General features: G+C 60.3%; 2 protein-coding genes across 2 annotated transcripts; one reads left to right on the top strand and one right to left on the bottom strand.

The window, feature by feature from the left end:
- Window positions 1-4,962: 4,962 nt before the first annotated feature.
- Window positions 4,963-6,256, top strand: FUT7 (fucosyltransferase 7). The gene has a single exon (XM_027667019.1). The coding sequence runs from the start codon at window positions 4,976-4,978 to the stop codon at window positions 6,017-6,019; it is 1,044 nt and encodes a 347-aa protein (XP_027522820.1). The 5' UTR covers window positions 4,963-4,975; the 3' UTR covers window positions 6,020-6,256.
- A 2,660-nt stretch (window positions 6,257-8,916) lies between these two features.
- Window positions 8,917-13,637, bottom strand: LOC113958598 (POU domain, class 5, transcription factor 3-like). Its single transcript, XM_027666983.1, has 5 exons — window positions 13,137-13,637; window positions 11,420-11,531; window positions 10,886-11,016; window positions 10,216-10,380; window positions 8,917-9,493 (listed from the first exon to the last, which is right to left on the bottom strand). The coding sequence occupies exons 1-5, from the start codon at window positions 13,635-13,637 to the stop codon at window positions 9,242-9,244; spliced, it is 1,161 nt and encodes a 386-aa protein (XP_027522784.1). The 3' UTR covers window positions 8,917-9,241.
- Window positions 13,638-15,937: the final 2,300 nt, after the last annotated feature.

Raw genomic sequence — 15,937 nt, 5'->3', positions numbered from 1 at the left:
CCGGCCTCAGCTCCAGCTCCGTCTCCGGCCCCGGCCTCGGCCTCGGCCTCACCGCGTCGCGCCCTGCCCAGCCCTGCGCAGAACCAACACCGCCCCCAGCCCTCGGCGGCCGCCCCTTAAAGGCACCGCCGGGCCCGTCCGCTCCGCCCGCACCGCGGCGGCACAGCCGGACCGGCCCCGGGGGATCCTCGCTGGATGGGCGGGCCCGGCTCCTACCGGCAACTGGGGTCCCCGTGCGGCCGGTCCGGAGGGGGGCTGCTGCACCAGGTGCCGGGAAACCCTCGGTGCCCCCGAGCCGCCTCCACTCCCTGCAGCCAGACACAGGTTACCCCCGCGCCTCTGCCCCTCGTGTTCCCCAGGACAGGACGGACTGGCCCGTGGCTGCGGGGTCTGCGTCCAGGGTGCCACTGCTGCCCCTGCTCCTGCCTGACCCCTCCCACGGGCATATGCTGGGGCATCCACAGGTGTTTTTGGAGAGACCAACCTGCTGCCACAGCTGTCCACTGTCAGCTCTAACCCCAGGGCTGGAAAGGATGCTCTCAGCAGCAATAAACACCGAGCCAGGCTAGCTCTCCTCTTTCCTCCCATCCACCCTTACTTGCATCTATCATTCCTTCCATCCTTTTTTCCTTCCATTCATCCATGCTTCCTCCCATCCATGCTTCTTCCCATCCATCTGTCCTCCCATCCATCCTTACTTCTATCCTTTCTTCCTTCCTTCTTTTTCTCCCTCCTTCTATCTTCTCTCCCTTCCATCCATCCTTGCTTCCATCCATCCCTCCATCCTTCTTTTCCTCTCTCCTCCCATTACCCTGGTTCTCTCCATTTCCCATCTGTCCCTCCCTCTTCCTGCTCTCTGCAGCCTCCTCTCCTGTCTCCTTCCCTCTAACTCTCTGTGACCATCTCTTTTTCCAGCCAAGTTCAGCTCGGAGTAATGAATCCCCCTCTGGCTGCTGCAGTCCCAGTGGTGCTGCAAAGGGTGCCCTGTACTCAGGGAAGGCCCTTCGGCAGCTGCATGGCTCTAACAAAAGCTCCCCTTGTCCAACACAAAGTGCCATTATTCCCCAAACTTCTGGGTGAAACAGTGTGCTGAGACGCGGGAGGATAAGGGATGCAGTGGTGAAGAGGCATCGTGCACCCAGCTCTGTGCCCTGGGGAGAGTGGCTAGTTTGGGAGGGTTGCTGGGTGTGCAGGCAGGGGTATGGGCAGAGCTGCCCAGAATCGAGAGGAGCTGGGCTTTTGCTGGGTCCCTGGGAAAGGAGGGAAGCTGTCACCCTTGGCTTCCTGCACGGGATTGCATGTGGGTTATCCCCAGCCCACACAAGAAGCACCTCAAAACCCCTGTCCTGCAGCAGAGTGGTTCCCCAGCTTAGAAGGGTGCAGGGGGGGCTCCACAGGTGGGTCAAAGTCCTGACCTGAGTCTCCTGCTCCCTCCCTTCCTGCTGCCCCTGTGTGAGTCTTGGGGAGCTTCTCTTTTCTGCTTGGCATGACGATGGAACCCTCTGCAGGGCCAGTAAGGGACAGACACAGCAGCGTACCATGGGACAGCACAGCCCCGGGAAAAGCATCCTTCATGGACGCGGGGCCTGAAGCCTTGGGGACATGGAGCCCTGAGTACCTCTCAGGGGACTTCCTTTTGGGGTGGCCAAACTCCTGTCTCTGTGTGGGGTCATCTGCAGGTGGCTGTGCCCACCCACCCACAGTTCTCTGCTCTGTGCTGGTGCTGTCTTGTGTTCCCCAGTGGTCCCATGGCCTGATTCCTGGCCCTGATCTCTGCCCAGCCCACCCAGGCAGCACTGGTCCTGGCTCCCAGCCTGGCTCAGAGCCACGTTTCTTGGGCAACAGGGTGAAGGTGTCTGGACCTACTGGCTGCAAGTCCTTCTGGGGCACTGTCTCTGCTGCCAGGGTGTCCTGGGGCAGCACTTGCAGGTGACAGCTACAAGTGACATGAAAAAGCTCCCTCCTGCTCCAAAAGACATCCTCAATGCCTCAAGGAAATTCTATTGCAAGTGCTGTCTGTGGAGGGGAACGGCCCCAGCCACTGTGGCCCTGGGCCCTCAAGATATGGGACAGCAGCAGGATGATGGTGAATGCTCCGGCCAGGCAGAGACTGCTGCCCACAGCTGACAGGGCTGGCCCAGGCCAGGCTGGGAATGGTCCCCGTAGATTGTGGAATCTGGGCTCTCAATCATGCAGTGGAAGAAATGCAGAAAGAGAGTGAGAAAAGATGACAGGAAGCTGGGGACATGGTTACAGAGGAAGGAACACCCTGCCTTGGGGCTACAGTTGGCCTCTGAGGGCTCCCGGGGTGACACTGAAACCACAGAGCCCTGCTACACCCTGGCACAGTGACATGGCACCATGCCCAACAGGGATCCCAGGGACCTGACAGCCAGCAGGTCTAATGGTGCAGACCCCAGGGGCATTAGAGCAGCCCAAGAACCCCCAGGGAGGTCTTGTCTGGGGTCTCGTTCCCAGCTCTGTGTGTGCCAGGGCATAGAGCATACCCCTGCCAGCTTCAAGAACAGTGCTGCACACCTTGGTAGTCCCCTCCATGCCTCTGCCTCAGTTTCGCCATCTCATTTTGCCTGCCAGGGCTTTCATGGAGACTTGGGTCCTGGACAGCAATGCCAGGAGAGAACACAACTGAGCCAGACTGGGAGCAGGGCAGGATTGGGGCCAGGCCCCAGGAGACAGCTCGTGCATGCACCACTGAGGCTCACACGTGCCCGCTTCCCCTATTGGCAGGAAACATCCCAGGCAGGGCAATGCCCAGGGCTCAGCAGCACTGCGAGGGTGCTGGGGCTGCATTCATTTACAGTTTCAGGATGAGTCAGTGGGAGTTGGAGTCGGGCTGGTATCCTGTTTGCAACCAGGCTGCAGGTGGCAGATGGGTGGCACCTTGTCGAGGCTGAGGGTGCCTAGCCAGCCATGTGCCACCCACACATCTATGGGACACATGCTCAGCCATGTAGCACCCACTCAGCCACAGGACACACACAGTCACTGGGCGCCCATTCAGCCCTAGGGCACCCAGCTTGCTCTGGGGCATGCACCCACCATGGGGTGCCCACTCAGCCAGAGGGAACCGACCCAGTCATGGGGTACCCACCCAGGGCACAAGGTACCCACCTGGCCATAGGGCACCCACCCAGCTGTGGGTGTATACCAGCCCCTGGGGTGGCTCAGGGGAAGTGCTGGGAGCGGGCTGTGCCAGCTGCCACATGGGGCAGGAAGGACCCGCCATGGGGCTGGGACAAGGCAAAAACCACAGAAAAGAGGAAGCCTTTGAGTGCCCCAGCCCAGTGCGGCAGCACCCAGGCAGACGCACCTGGCATCTTGCACACCTCCGTCCCGGTAAGTCTGAGTTCAGCATCGCTGACCACCAAGGGGAGAGGGGCTGAGAAATGGGGCAGCCCCTGGCACTGCTGGAGTAGGAGGTTCCCTTTCAGATCATCCTCAAAATGGGGGCAGCATCCCCACTGCCGGGGAGAGGGACCCACAGCATTGATGTGCAGTGCAGGGAACCAGGAAAGCTTTCCCAGTCCTCTCTGCTTCCCATGCCAGGTTTGTCTGGAGCCTAAACTTAGCTTGGTATATTTTAGCAGGACAGATGGAGCGGGCCAAGGCAAGGAAGGGATTTTTTGCAGCCAAGCTGCAGTGCTGGAGTGGGTGGAAAAGTAGGGCACTGCTTTCCAGGAGACTCCAATACTGGAGGAATGGGCCCAGCCCCAGCTGGCACCAGGATGCAGGCAGCCCGTGTGTTTCCAGAGGTTTCCACAAAAGAGAAACCACCTTTGCTACTGAATGCCATGGATGGCCTGCAGGCACTGAGCCCTGTCCTGGGACTGGCACTCCAGACTGGGCTCAAGCTGGTGGCTAGTCTCCAGCCCAGCCATGCATCCCCCTCGCCACCTTCACCACTGCTCTGTTCCCAGCAGTGTTGCTGGTTAAACCACAGTGGAGGCCCAAGGCAGACAGATGGGCACCGTAGGAGGGTGAGTATCCCACAGCTGGAGGGCCCATGTGCCTGCGGGCTGAGCCCCATCAGTGGCAGCCCCAAGTGCTGCATTGCCTTCCCTGCCTTCCCTGCCCTCCCTTCCCCCGCTACCCTTTCTGCCCTTTTTGTTCTCACTGCCCTCCCTGCCCTTCGTGCCTGCACAGCAAAGCACTGGCCATCTGTGACATTCTGAATATAAAATATGAGTGTTTGGGGCCCTGAGGCTACAACCTCCCAGCTTCCTGGGGCTCCTCATGTCCTTGGGGGCTGGGGATAGCACCCTGATCTGGGGAGAGCACCTCGAGCTTGGGGATTGCCTTGTCATTGTTGCAGGAGAAAGCTGGGGCACTTCTTGGGCAGGACACTCCAGTCCTGAAACTCCCTGACTGAAGTTTCAGACTTCACAGTCAGCCCCAGAGACACTCCATTTTGCAGCTGGGGCCTCACCGTGGGGTTATTTAGGTGGGACTGGGATCTTCTTCCTCATCCTCTGGTGCACAGCTGCGGCAAGGCTGGCTGCATATCAGGTTTGACATATTCTGGACAAAGTAAGGAGTGGGACCATGGCTACATGTCAGGTGGGGAAACTGAGGCACAGAGCAAGCACCAAGGACCTCTTGTGATGGGCAGTGGGGCAGGGGGCACAAGTGGATGCTTCCCATCAGCTCTGCACCTTCTGGCAGTATCTGTGCTCACCCAAAGATGGAGACACCAGGGATCATGGGAGGGAGAACAAAGACCACCCTGGGGTGACACCAGGTGCACAGGGAACCCTGTGGTACAGGGGAGCAGACAGTCCAGGGGTGATGTTGAGGACCAGGTTTCATGGAGAAGGCCTGTCTCTGGCCCTTCAGATCCCAGCACCTCCCAGTCACCCCTTGCTCCCAGCAAGCTGAGACGATGGCCATTGGTGGTCTCTCCTCTGTCCCAGGCGTCAGCTTTGTCACCTGAGGAGGTGACAGCCATCCTGCCAGCATGCCCCGGGCATCACCACTGCCATGGTCACCATGGGGCCGGCCTGGTGTGAAGACCTTGGTCACTGCTGGGGTGTTTGTAACCATGCTCTGGAACCTGAGGTGCTTCCTCAACCCCTCCAATGGCTCCAGAGAAGACTCCAAACACACAGAGCCACTGCTGGTGCTGGTGTGGGAATGGCCCTCGAAGCAGGTCCCCAGTGTCAGTGGGGACGTGTGCCACGAGCTGTACGGCATCACAGGCTGCTGGCTCACCACAGAGCGGCAGCTCCTGCACCAGGCCGATGTGGTGGTGTTCCCCCATGCCCGGCTTCAACCTGGGCAGGACAGGCTGCCCAAGGAGAGACCACCAAGGCAGAACTGGGTATGGGTCTCCCTGGAGTCCCCCTCCAACAGTAGAGCTCTAGCAGGATGGAACCAGACCTTCAACTGGGTGATGACCTACAGGCAGGACTCAGACATCTTTATCCCCTATGGCAAGCTTGTGCCCAACCACTCGGCCACTGTGAACATCCCTGCAAAGACCAACTTGGTATCCTGGGTTATCAGCAACTACCACAGGACTCAGAAAAGAGCTGAAGTCTACAAAAACCTCTCCAGGTACCTCCATGTGAATGTATACGGGAAAGCAAACAACAAACCCCTCTGCAAGGACTGCCTCTTGCCAACGACATCCAAGTCCAGGTTCTACCTGGCCTTCGAGAACTCCATCCACCGGGACTACATCACAGAGAAGCTCTGGAGGAACTCGCTGCTGGCCGGCACTGTGCCCGTGGTGCTGGGGCCACCCCGGGCCAACTATGAGCAGTTCATTCCTGCCGATTCCTTCATCCACGTTGATGACTTCAACTCCCTGGAGGAGCTGGCCATCTTCCTGAAGACCATGAACTCCAGCCGCTACCAGCAGTTCTTTGCCTGGCAGAGGAGGTTCAGTGTGAAGCTCTACACTGACTGGAGGGAGCGGATCTGCACCATCTGCACCGCTTACCCCCACCTGCCCCGCGGCCACCTCTATCCCGACCTGCAGAGCTGGTTCAACTCCTAGTGTGTGCCGGGACCATTGGGGTGTATCCAGACAGAGGATACAGGGGTGGGAGGAGTGTGAGGTACCCACCTGCAGACCAGGATGTGGGGCACGGAGAGAAGGGAGGTCCACTCTTGTCCCAACCCAGCTGTTGCCACACTGGGACCTTGAGCAACTCCCCATGACTTAATTTTCCTGAACCAATGTTGACCATCTTGCCAGAGTGCTGGCAGGACCAGAGGGTGCTTTGGAAATAAATGTTACGTTGCTGCCGAGGCTGTGCCTGTGGTGTAAGGTGTGGGCAGGGCAGGGGGCTGGTGGGTGGCTGAGGGCTCCCCAACCTTTCCCTGTGATCCTCAGTGTCCCCCCAGCAACATTTGCTGGGTGCCAAAGCCCTGGTGGCAGAGGCCACATGGTGACATTTGCGGCTGGGGTGGAGGAGCCATGCTCAAGCAGTACAGGGGGGCCCAGCACCCCATGGCCAGGAGGGAACACAGCCTCTGCTCCCCCATTTCCTGGCAGCACCCATCTCCCCCACCCCCCTTGAATCGTGGGTGCCACTATGCCAGTGAGGAGCCACAGGACAGCAAATCCTCTCAGGGCAATTTCAAAGTCAGCCAGGCACAGGGATGCTGTGGTTTGTCACTCCCTCCCTGTTGTGGCAGGAAGGAAGCAAGCCGGTGGCCTCCGGGAGCAAAGCTAGTCCCACGGGCACCCTGCACACACAGACATAGCACTGCACCATGTCCACCCTGCACCATGCACACATCCTGCTCAGACAGCACCCTACATTATGGGCACCCAGTACCATGTATACCCCCTGCAGCATGGGCACCATCCAGGATCAGTGGTGATTTTGGGTTTGATAGAACCAGGGAGTGAGACACACTGCTCTACCCATGCCTTGCCCCATGCCCTTCTGCTCGGTATCATCAATCCCAGTGATATCAACAACTTTTAGTCACAAGTTTCCCCAAGTTTTCCTCCCTGCAGCTCTGAAGTCACCCAACTCCACCCCTGCCACCCTGCGACCCACCAGGTGCCCAGCAGGACTCAGGTCCCCCTTGGTAGAGGGGGCAACCCTGCCGCCCTAGTGCCAGCCCTGGTGGGATGGCAGTTGAACAGGCACACCGCGCTCTTCTGACTTCTGTGGCTTCCGATTTCCGCTTTGTTTTCTGGGTCAACCAGAAGTGGAGCAGGAGGGGCTGTGGGTACCCACAGACAGGTGCTGGGTGCCCATGGGCAGGGTGCCGGGGCTGTGGGATATGGGGGTTGGGGCTCCTGCCTGGCTGGAAGTAGAAAATCAGATGGTGGAAATGTGGAGACAAGCAGACCTTAGGGAGATGATACCCTTCTCAGCTTTCTGCTCCCAATCCCACCATCCTCCCACACCCTTAAACTGCGCAGCTGTGACAGGGACAGTTTCTAGTGGATGCCATGTATGGCTGTGCCCCCACTCCACAGGCAGGCAGGGAAGTATCCCTGGGTAACAAGTAGGGATGGAGAGTGAGCCAAGGGGGTCCTGCCACGCAGGGCTGGCACCCAGCCCGGCAGAGTCCCAGGGTGCTCTGTTAGCAGCTCCTTAAAAGTGCCCCCACTCCAGGCAGACCTGTAGACCAAATCAGCTGCCGAGCTGAAAATTGGGCTTTCCAGAAGCTTCCCTACAGGATGGTTGGGGATTTCATTCTGCTTGGGGGAAGGTCCCGCGAGGGAAAGGGCTGGAGACCATGGTGGGGAAATGTGAAGTCATCCCCCAGACACTCCCAGTTCCCACTGGCTCAGCTCCCAATGCCCACTGGACCTGCCTGGCTGGGTTGGCATCACCCCAGCATGAGGCTGACTCAGATGGACCACGCACACAGGAGCATCCATCCTTTGCCCATCAGTGTCACACCAGCAGCCCTGCAGGTGAGAACAAACCCACCTTCCCAGACCTCTTCCCTGCCTACCAGTCTACATCCTCCCTAGTCCTTCCCTGTCCATGGCAGCTGCTGAAGCAGCCTGCAAATGAGAACCCACTGCTTCCCCCTTTCTCAGCAGCTACAGCAAACCAGCAGTTTAAACTGGGTGGAAGATGACCACCCCTTCACTTTTGACCCCCTCTGCTTCAGGAGGGGAACAGCCCCTCCAAAACCAAGCTGCCACCAGTCCTGGTTTAGGAGCCAAGCTGCAGGCAGCCAAGAGCTGGGTGTTGCCAGTGTGACAGGGACACGTCCATTCTCTTTGGGGGCCTTGATCCAGTGTCGCTGTGCCCCCACATGCAGCTAAACCTGCACTGCTGGGCTGCAGGAGCAGGGATGCAAGTGAAGCAAGGAAAGGGTTAAATCATTCTTGCCCCAAAGAACTCTGAGATTTATTTCACTGCCCGTGGGAATGTGATTAAGAACAAAAAATATAAAATTCATCATTAACTACAGCAGGCTGGAAGGCTTGGGGTGCTAGCAGCATGGACAGGGCGCTGTTGGACCCCTGGGCTGGGACCCCCCAGGTTTCTGGGCAGCCAAGCCAGGCTGGGGCGGGGGACAGTGGCTGGAGAGTGAGGAGGGCCCAGGGGGCTGAGGGTCCTCAGTCCCCTTTGTCCAGTTCGTGCTGGGCACAAGCGCTGGGGAGGACCCCCCCTGACCCAAACAGGCCTCACCAGCTGACCCACAGAAGGGTGAAGCTCTCCTGTGCCACAGCTCAAGGGGTGGCGGAGGCTCACCTCCACCCCTTGCCCCTGAGCTCAGCTCACCCTGGCTGCCCAGGAGGGTGGGCAGAGCCACCAGGGCCCCTCAGCCCTGGGCATGGTGTTCCAGCCCTGCTCTACATGACAGGGAGGAGGCACCTGGGAAACTAGATCACTACAAAAATTTTTGCTTTTTAAAAACTACAACCAAAAACCATTTCAAAAAATAATAAAACCACCCCCCTCCCCCCACCCCAAAATCTAAAAAATACTTTTTTTTGGGTCTCCAGAAGAGCGGCTGGGGCTGGGCGCACATGGCTTCAGGGGGTGCAGTGGGGCAGGAGCAGCTGCCCCTAGGAGAGGTCAGAGGGGGGGGCCAATGCTGCTGGGACCAGTAAGATCACATAATTGGGAAGGGCTGGGAGCAACCGTAGACAGCGAGCGACAGGCTCCCAGCCCCTTGCACCCCAAAAAGCCCCACACAGCAGCCCAACGAGCAGAAGGAGGGCTTTGCCTGGGCCAGCCCGGGGCAAAGTGGGGGCTGCCAGACCACCTGCAGTGACCCCACAGCCCCCGGTTCAGTGGCCGCTGTTGCTCATGGAGAGCCCAGGCTGCAGCGCTTGTGGGAACATCTCAGCTTTGTGAAAGGTCGGCATGTAGATGGGAGGGGAGGGTGCCAGGCTGTAGCCCTGGGACGTCACTGGGATGGGCAGGGTGGGCGGCACCAGCGGCTGGTTCATGTCGTACATCATCCCATCTGCCTCATTGCCATAGGGCAGCAGCAGCCGTTTGCCTTTCTGACGCCGGTTGCAGAACCAGACCCGGACCACCTGCAGGGAGGGAGACAGAGAGATGGGTGAGGGGGTGACCCCAGGCACTCTGTGGGTGACAAGGAGACCCTTCTACTGGTGGCATCTCCACAGCACCCCAAGTTGCCAGTGCAGCCCCCTCCCTGCCACACATCTCTGTCCTGGTCTGAGCCCTGATGGACTCCAGCCAGGAACACTTTTTCCACTGCTTCCAGAGCTGAGAGATGAGAGAGGTAGAAAATGTTAAACAGGAAAGAAGATAATGAATTGAAAGAAAGGTTTCTCTCCAAAGGCCAGTGGCATTATCAGATGAAGCCAATATGCATTTGTGACTGGAACTTGTGTATTGTTCGTAGGTTGTGTTTTGTTGGTCTTCTCGTGCATTTCCACTTCCAATGAAGAAAAAGTTTTCACTTTCCATGTGGGTTCTTGGGGGCAAAAATCAGCTTCTTTAGAGGTGAATTAGTATCAAAGGATTACTCTTATACATTATGTGCATATACACAAACACAGATGGGGTGTTGTGTTGGGTCTGGGGATTATTTTTGTCCCTGTAAAGTTTTAAATACTCCATCTGTGAAGGAAAGCCTCCTCTGGAGCCAAGTGGGTTTTTTTTCATACTGATGAGCTATGCCTCATAACTGCTCATTTCTGCTCTGAGACAAAGTATCAAACTGGCCTGATGCAGATGCTCAGGAGCTGCTGACATTTGGGCACCCACCCTTCCCACCCTCCCAACCTACGTCTTTATCCAGGTTGAGGTCCTCAGCAATCTGGGAGATCTCCTGGGGATTGGGCTTCACGCACTTGCGGAAGAAGCTCTCCAGTGTTCCCTTCACATTGGTCTCAATGCTGGTCCTGCGTTTTCTCTTCCGGGCTTGGGCCAGTACTTGCTCTGCATTGCACATCTAGGAACAAGAGAGGGAACATGTTGGTCACTGGACGGAAGAGTCTCCACCAGGCTCTGGGCACAGACTGTGACCCTGTGACTCTCCACTGAGCATTACTCCACTGTGACTGGGGCCATTCCCAGTATCCCAGCCCTGCCAGCAGCTGGTGTGGGGAGGCTGGACAAATCTTCCTGCACCCCCGCCAGGTTCCCCAGGGAGCAGCAAGCTGCACATTTAGCCTTTCTGAGGTTCCAGCAGGACCCGGCTGCTCCAAGATGGGAGCTGCCATAATCACTAGGTGTCTGTGGGGGCATTGGGCTCCCCTCAGCTTGGCAGAAAGCAATACCCAGCGATATCCCCCCCAAGCCGGACTGAAGCCATGCAGTGAGATGCTGCTGTGGCACAAAATACCTCCTGTTTCCCTCTTCTCTCCCCAAAGGCATGTTGGAAATGGAGAAGAATCTGTGGCTTGAGGGCTTGCAGGCGTAGGGTTACCCCAGCTCCCACCCTCCCTAGCCCGCACCTCTTGCATGTTGTCCGTGTTCTCCGCCTCGTTGAGCCAGCGCTGCAACAGCGGTTTCAGCTTGCACATGTTCTTGAAGCTGAGCTGGAGCGCTTCGAAGCGGCAGATGGTCGTCTGGCTGAACATCTTCCCTGCATGGGCAGGGAGGGCAGGACATCATGCACCGCGCAGCTGCCCCCATCTGCAGCCCCCCAGGATCTGCCACCCCCAAACCTCCCCTGTCCCTGGAAGACCAGGGAACGGATTCTTTCTTCTGCTTCAGTAGGGATCTAAAGCTCTGAAAAAGCAACTGTAGCTACTGTATTAAACCAGTTCCCTGCTATCGAACCCTCCGAGCTCACCGCAGGGCTGGGCCCACCCCCCAACTCCCGACTCGGGAGCCCCAGGGCTGGTGCTTGTCGGCTCTTTTGCGGGTCGTTAAGGAGCAGAAGTCTCCATTGGGCCAGGTAATACCATCCCCCTCCCCAGCTTCTCCCTTCCCCCAAGCTCTGGGGGGAGAAGAGGGCCCTCCCCCGACCCTCTTCTGCCCCTCACCGTAGAGTGTGCCCAAGGCCAGCCCCACGTCGGCCTGGGTGAAGCCCAGCATGATGCGCTTGTGCTTGAGGTCCTTGGCGAACTGCTCCAGCTCTCCAGAGGTTGGCGCATCCTGGCAGGGACAGAGAAGCACTGAGAGGAGACGACTCGCGGCCAGGGGCTGCTAAGAGCCGCGTCTGTCGGGTTGACAGCGCAGAGGGAGGCTCAGCTGAGCCCTCGGCAGCACGGACATGCAAAGGGTCAAGTGCTCATGCGATGTGGCCCTTGGGCGATGGGATGGGCGACAGAGCGGTTTTTCCCAACCCCCGGACGAGGGACTCTGCTCAGGTACCACGAAGCACCTCCACCATGCCCCACACAGGACCCCCCCCCCCCGGACTACGAACACTGCCCAGATCAACCCACGCCGGCGCGGCGGCGGCCAAGAGTGGCACAATGAGCACCCAGACCTCCCGGTCTGCCTCAACACGCCCTGGGAATGTCCCCTTTATACCCCAGCTCGCGGTCTTCTGGCCTGATCAGAGGCAGCACCGACGGCCAAATTGGACTGACGGGCCCCAGATTCGCCCCACTTCCACGCATCCCACCACACGACACCAAGACTCAGCTCTCCTGCGGCGTGGGCCACTTCGCCATGGCTCTGGGGCTGGGACAGCCCCTCGCCAACTGCTCTCCCGCCTGCACCCGGGACAGGGAAAAGGCTCTCGTGAAGCGAGGGACCAAAGCGCCGGAGAGACGCGTGGGACTCAAGCTCCTCTTTGCCACCAGCAGGCTCTTTCCTTTTGGAAAGCGGTTACCCAGGCGCTTCCCACCTCCCTGCCGCGCAGTCTTCAGCCGCTGCGGTGGCATTTTTAAGTCTTTTACCCAAGTTTCATTTTTTGGCACAGTTGTGGGTTTTCTAGACGTTCCTCTGTCACCGAGCCGCGGCTTATAATTCCGGGCGTAGATCAGCAGCGGGAAGGCCGGAATATCTCTCCCACGGGGCATTCTTCACCGTCCCGCAGCCGGGAAACACTACTCGTGAACACCCCCTACCCAGCGCGGCCGACTGCGGCCCGGGGACCCGCACCCATTGTGCGTGGGAGCTCCCGCAGCCACGGCCCGGAGGCGGCTGCGCAAACACACCCAATCCCCGCACAGACCAGCCCTGGCATCGGCCGCGCTGCTGCTCCCGGAGCGGGTTCGTGTTATGCCAAGATGAAAAAATATTAAAATCTAACCCAAACCACAGGTCCGGCCGTGCCGATAAGCAGTGTTGCCGCCCCCCCCCCCCCCCCGCCTTCATCTTAGGGCTGTCTCTGCCCCAGCAGCCGTGGGTGCCCACGGAGCTCCGGGAGCAGCGGCTGGGGACCGTGCGGCGCTGCCCCCAGTATCCCTCCAGAGCCGGCCTTCGACATCGCTACCCGGGGCGGCCCCGCCGCATCGCGTACCAGGGGCTACAGAAGAAAGAGAAAACTGCCCCCCTAAGTCCTCAACCCCCCCCAAAGCACCCTCCCCGAGGTGCTCCCCCAGCTGAGCCGGGGTGAGCCCTAGCGCCGTATCAGGGCTTCTCCCCGGGGGCACCCGACGGCAGGGCCGAACACGAGGCACCCGCGGAGTCTCGGCGAACTGTGGCTCTGATCCCTGTCCCGGCAGTGGCACCAGGTGGGGAGGAAAGCCGAGACACGCCGTGTGCGGGCGGCGGAAGGCCGCCCATCCCCACCCCGTGGGGTCTCACCTCCTCGCCGCTGTCGCTGGAGTGTCCGCCCTCGCTGGCGGCGCCGCTGGAGCTGCCGCTGCTGCCCAGCCCCGAGGGGCCGCCGGCGCCCGGCTGCAGCGCGGCGGGGCAGAGCTGGGGACCGGGGAAAGCAGGGGCGGCCGGGCCGGGGAAAGGTGGCCCAGGCAGGGCGGCGGGGCCGGAGGGCGCGGGGCCGGCCCAGGGCGGGGGCGGCCAGGCCGGGCCGCAGTAGGCGGCAGTGCGGGGCTCGGGCTCGGGCTGGCTGCAGGACCGGCTCGGGCGCGCCTCCGCCTTGGCAGGAGGTGCGGGGGCGGGCGGGGGCAGCCAGGCGCGGGCCGGCGGCGGGTCGCGGGCGGGCTCGGGTTCGGCGGCGGCGGTGGCGAAGGGGAAGAAGAGCGGCTGGGCGGGCGCCCCGTCGAAGCCGGCACGGGTGAAGGGTGGGCCGCCGTCGGTCAGGAGGCCGAAGGGGGCGGCCGGCAGCCCCCCGTCCGGGCTGAACATGCTGCCCGCCGCCCTAGGGCTCCATGCGGGGGCTGCCGGCCGCTGCCTCCCTGCTGCGGCGCCGCCGGGGCCTCTGAGAGCGGCGGGGCCGGGCCGGGCCGGGCCGCATCAGTGGGTCGGGCGTGAACTTGATCCCCCGGGGGGGCGGGGGGCACGGGGGGGAAGGTGCGGTGGGAGGGGGCAGCACCGGCTCACACCCTTGCCGCGGGGAGGTGGACGGGACGGCCCCGACGGGACAGGGAGAGGGGGAGGATACCGATCCTCCCGCGCAGCCTCGCACCTCTCCGGCCCCGCGCTGCTCGAGGAGGGACTCGCGACAGTGTTAGGGCAGCACCAGCCCCGGAGTCTCCCCACCAGGGAACCCCCCCAGCGCTATGGGGCCTGGGCAGGGAAAGGGATGGCTTTGGGGAGCTGCAGCGTCATGAACCGTGGCCAGGGGCTGATGTGAGGGCAGCCCACCTGCCTGCAGCAGCTCCTTGTCCCCAGGACGGTGGACAGGTCCTGGGATGCCAGTGCCATCGTGCAGCAGCAGGGATGGTCCAGAGCTTGGCCATCACCTCTTGCCCCTCTTGACACCTGGTGTTATCGCCTGAGCCTTGTGGCTCCATGGCGAGCATGGACAGAGCTGGGCTTCCCTAGACCTTTCACACTCTCACTGTCCCTCTCCTCTTCCTCTTTCTGCAGACAAAAGTTGTGGTGTGGGGGAGCATGTCTGAGCCTGAGACCCCAGAGCTCAGGGTGTGCTGCTAGGGAGGGAATTGCAGCCCAAGCTGTTGGCTCCACCGGCTCCACAATGGAGCACACTCCATATTTTCTCTAAAGGACTTTCCCCTCACACCGCCCTTCATAATGGCACTTTTGGGGTCACCTCTAGGCTTTTCCCCCTTACTTCCCTCCTAGCTCAGCACCGGGAGCTTCCCTGATCCCAATACTGCCATCACATCGGCCTCTGGATATACCTGATGCCAGCTCCTGTGTGTGGGCAGACACCGGTGGTGTGGGCACTCCTTGAACCCAGCTGGAGCAGGGTGAGATGTGACCCCACTGCTGGCACCCCCTGACCCCAGATGGAGCAGGGCGAGGAGCAACTCTGCTGCTGACACTGATCCTGACACTGCTCCCTGTGACAGTGATCCTGACACTGCTCCCTGTTTATTAACCCGGATTACCGGGAGCTGCAGCTGTCTCGCACTGGAGATATGCCGAGGAGATAGGCTGGAGCAGCCTCCCCCGCGGCGGGATGAGGATGAGGCTCTGGGGGTAACTAGGGGCAAGCACTTGAGTGCTGGTTATGAAACACTTACTTTGGCTCCCGAGATGGCTGGCACCCAGGGACTGGCACCCCAAGCCTCGTATCTACTGCTGGCACAGAGGGACTGGTGCTCAGGGTCTCGCATCCAGGAACTGGCACCAAGGGCCTGGTACCCAGGGACTGACATGCAGGGACTGGCATTCAAGGACTGGTATCCACGGTGCCAGCAGCAGCCCCTGGCACTGCTGCATGTTGGGGGAAGTTGAACAGCTGACCCTCCTAAGGACATTCTTATAAGGAAAAAAAAATGGCCAAATGGATGAACTGGAATGAATGTTTCTTTCTGACGCCTGGCAGGACATCTATCAGGCTGCCCAACCTGATTGTGTCAGGCTGCTCTGGGAGGGAGGGAAGCCCCAGGAAAATGAACGGATGGTGCTAAAAACCCTGTCAGTGGGGTTGTATACCCTTTACTGAGCTCTGTGGCTGCAGGACCTGGGAGGCCTAATGTCCAGAGCTGGTGAGGCAGCTTCCTGATTAGGGACTGAATTCAGTCGTGCCCAGGGGTGACCTGGACCCTGAGCTGTGCTGCCCGGAATGCTGGACCCAGTGTTGTGCAGGCAGACCTGCCTGCTGCTGCCTACTGCCAGCGGGCAGAGGAAATCTCTCTGCGGGACCCCGATGGCAGCCATCAGCCCTGCTCCTCCCGGACTCCTGCTGTGGCCCAGGGTTTCAGAAGCTCCTTGACCGGGCAGTAACTCCCCTTTCCTTTGATTTATTGTTCCCGGGCTGGACCCCCTCCTCCTGCCAACCTGCTCTTTCTCTCCATCCCCCCAGGAAGCCTCCCAGCCCTGCCTCCCCCCCCCCCCCCCCTCGGCCCTCAAACGCATTCCTGCTCCTTTCATATACAGACGGAGGGGAAGGGAGACGTTGACTTTGAACCGGCCCCTTTGTAGGAGCGAGGCCCATTGTGGCGGTGATGGTTTTAGCTGGGGGATGTGGAGGGAGTCAGTGGGGTTTCTCGGTGTGTGTCCCCCCTCTACATTTC

This window comes from Corapipo altera, unplaced genomic scaffold (assembly GCF_003945725.1).
Source record: "Corapipo altera isolate COAL_440 unplaced genomic scaffold, ASM394572v1 93, whole genome shotgun sequence".
NCBI classification, from domain to species: Eukaryota; Metazoa; Chordata; class Aves; order Passeriformes; family Pipridae; genus Corapipo; species Corapipo altera.
This window is presented reverse-complemented; position numbering and strand designations above follow the sequence as displayed.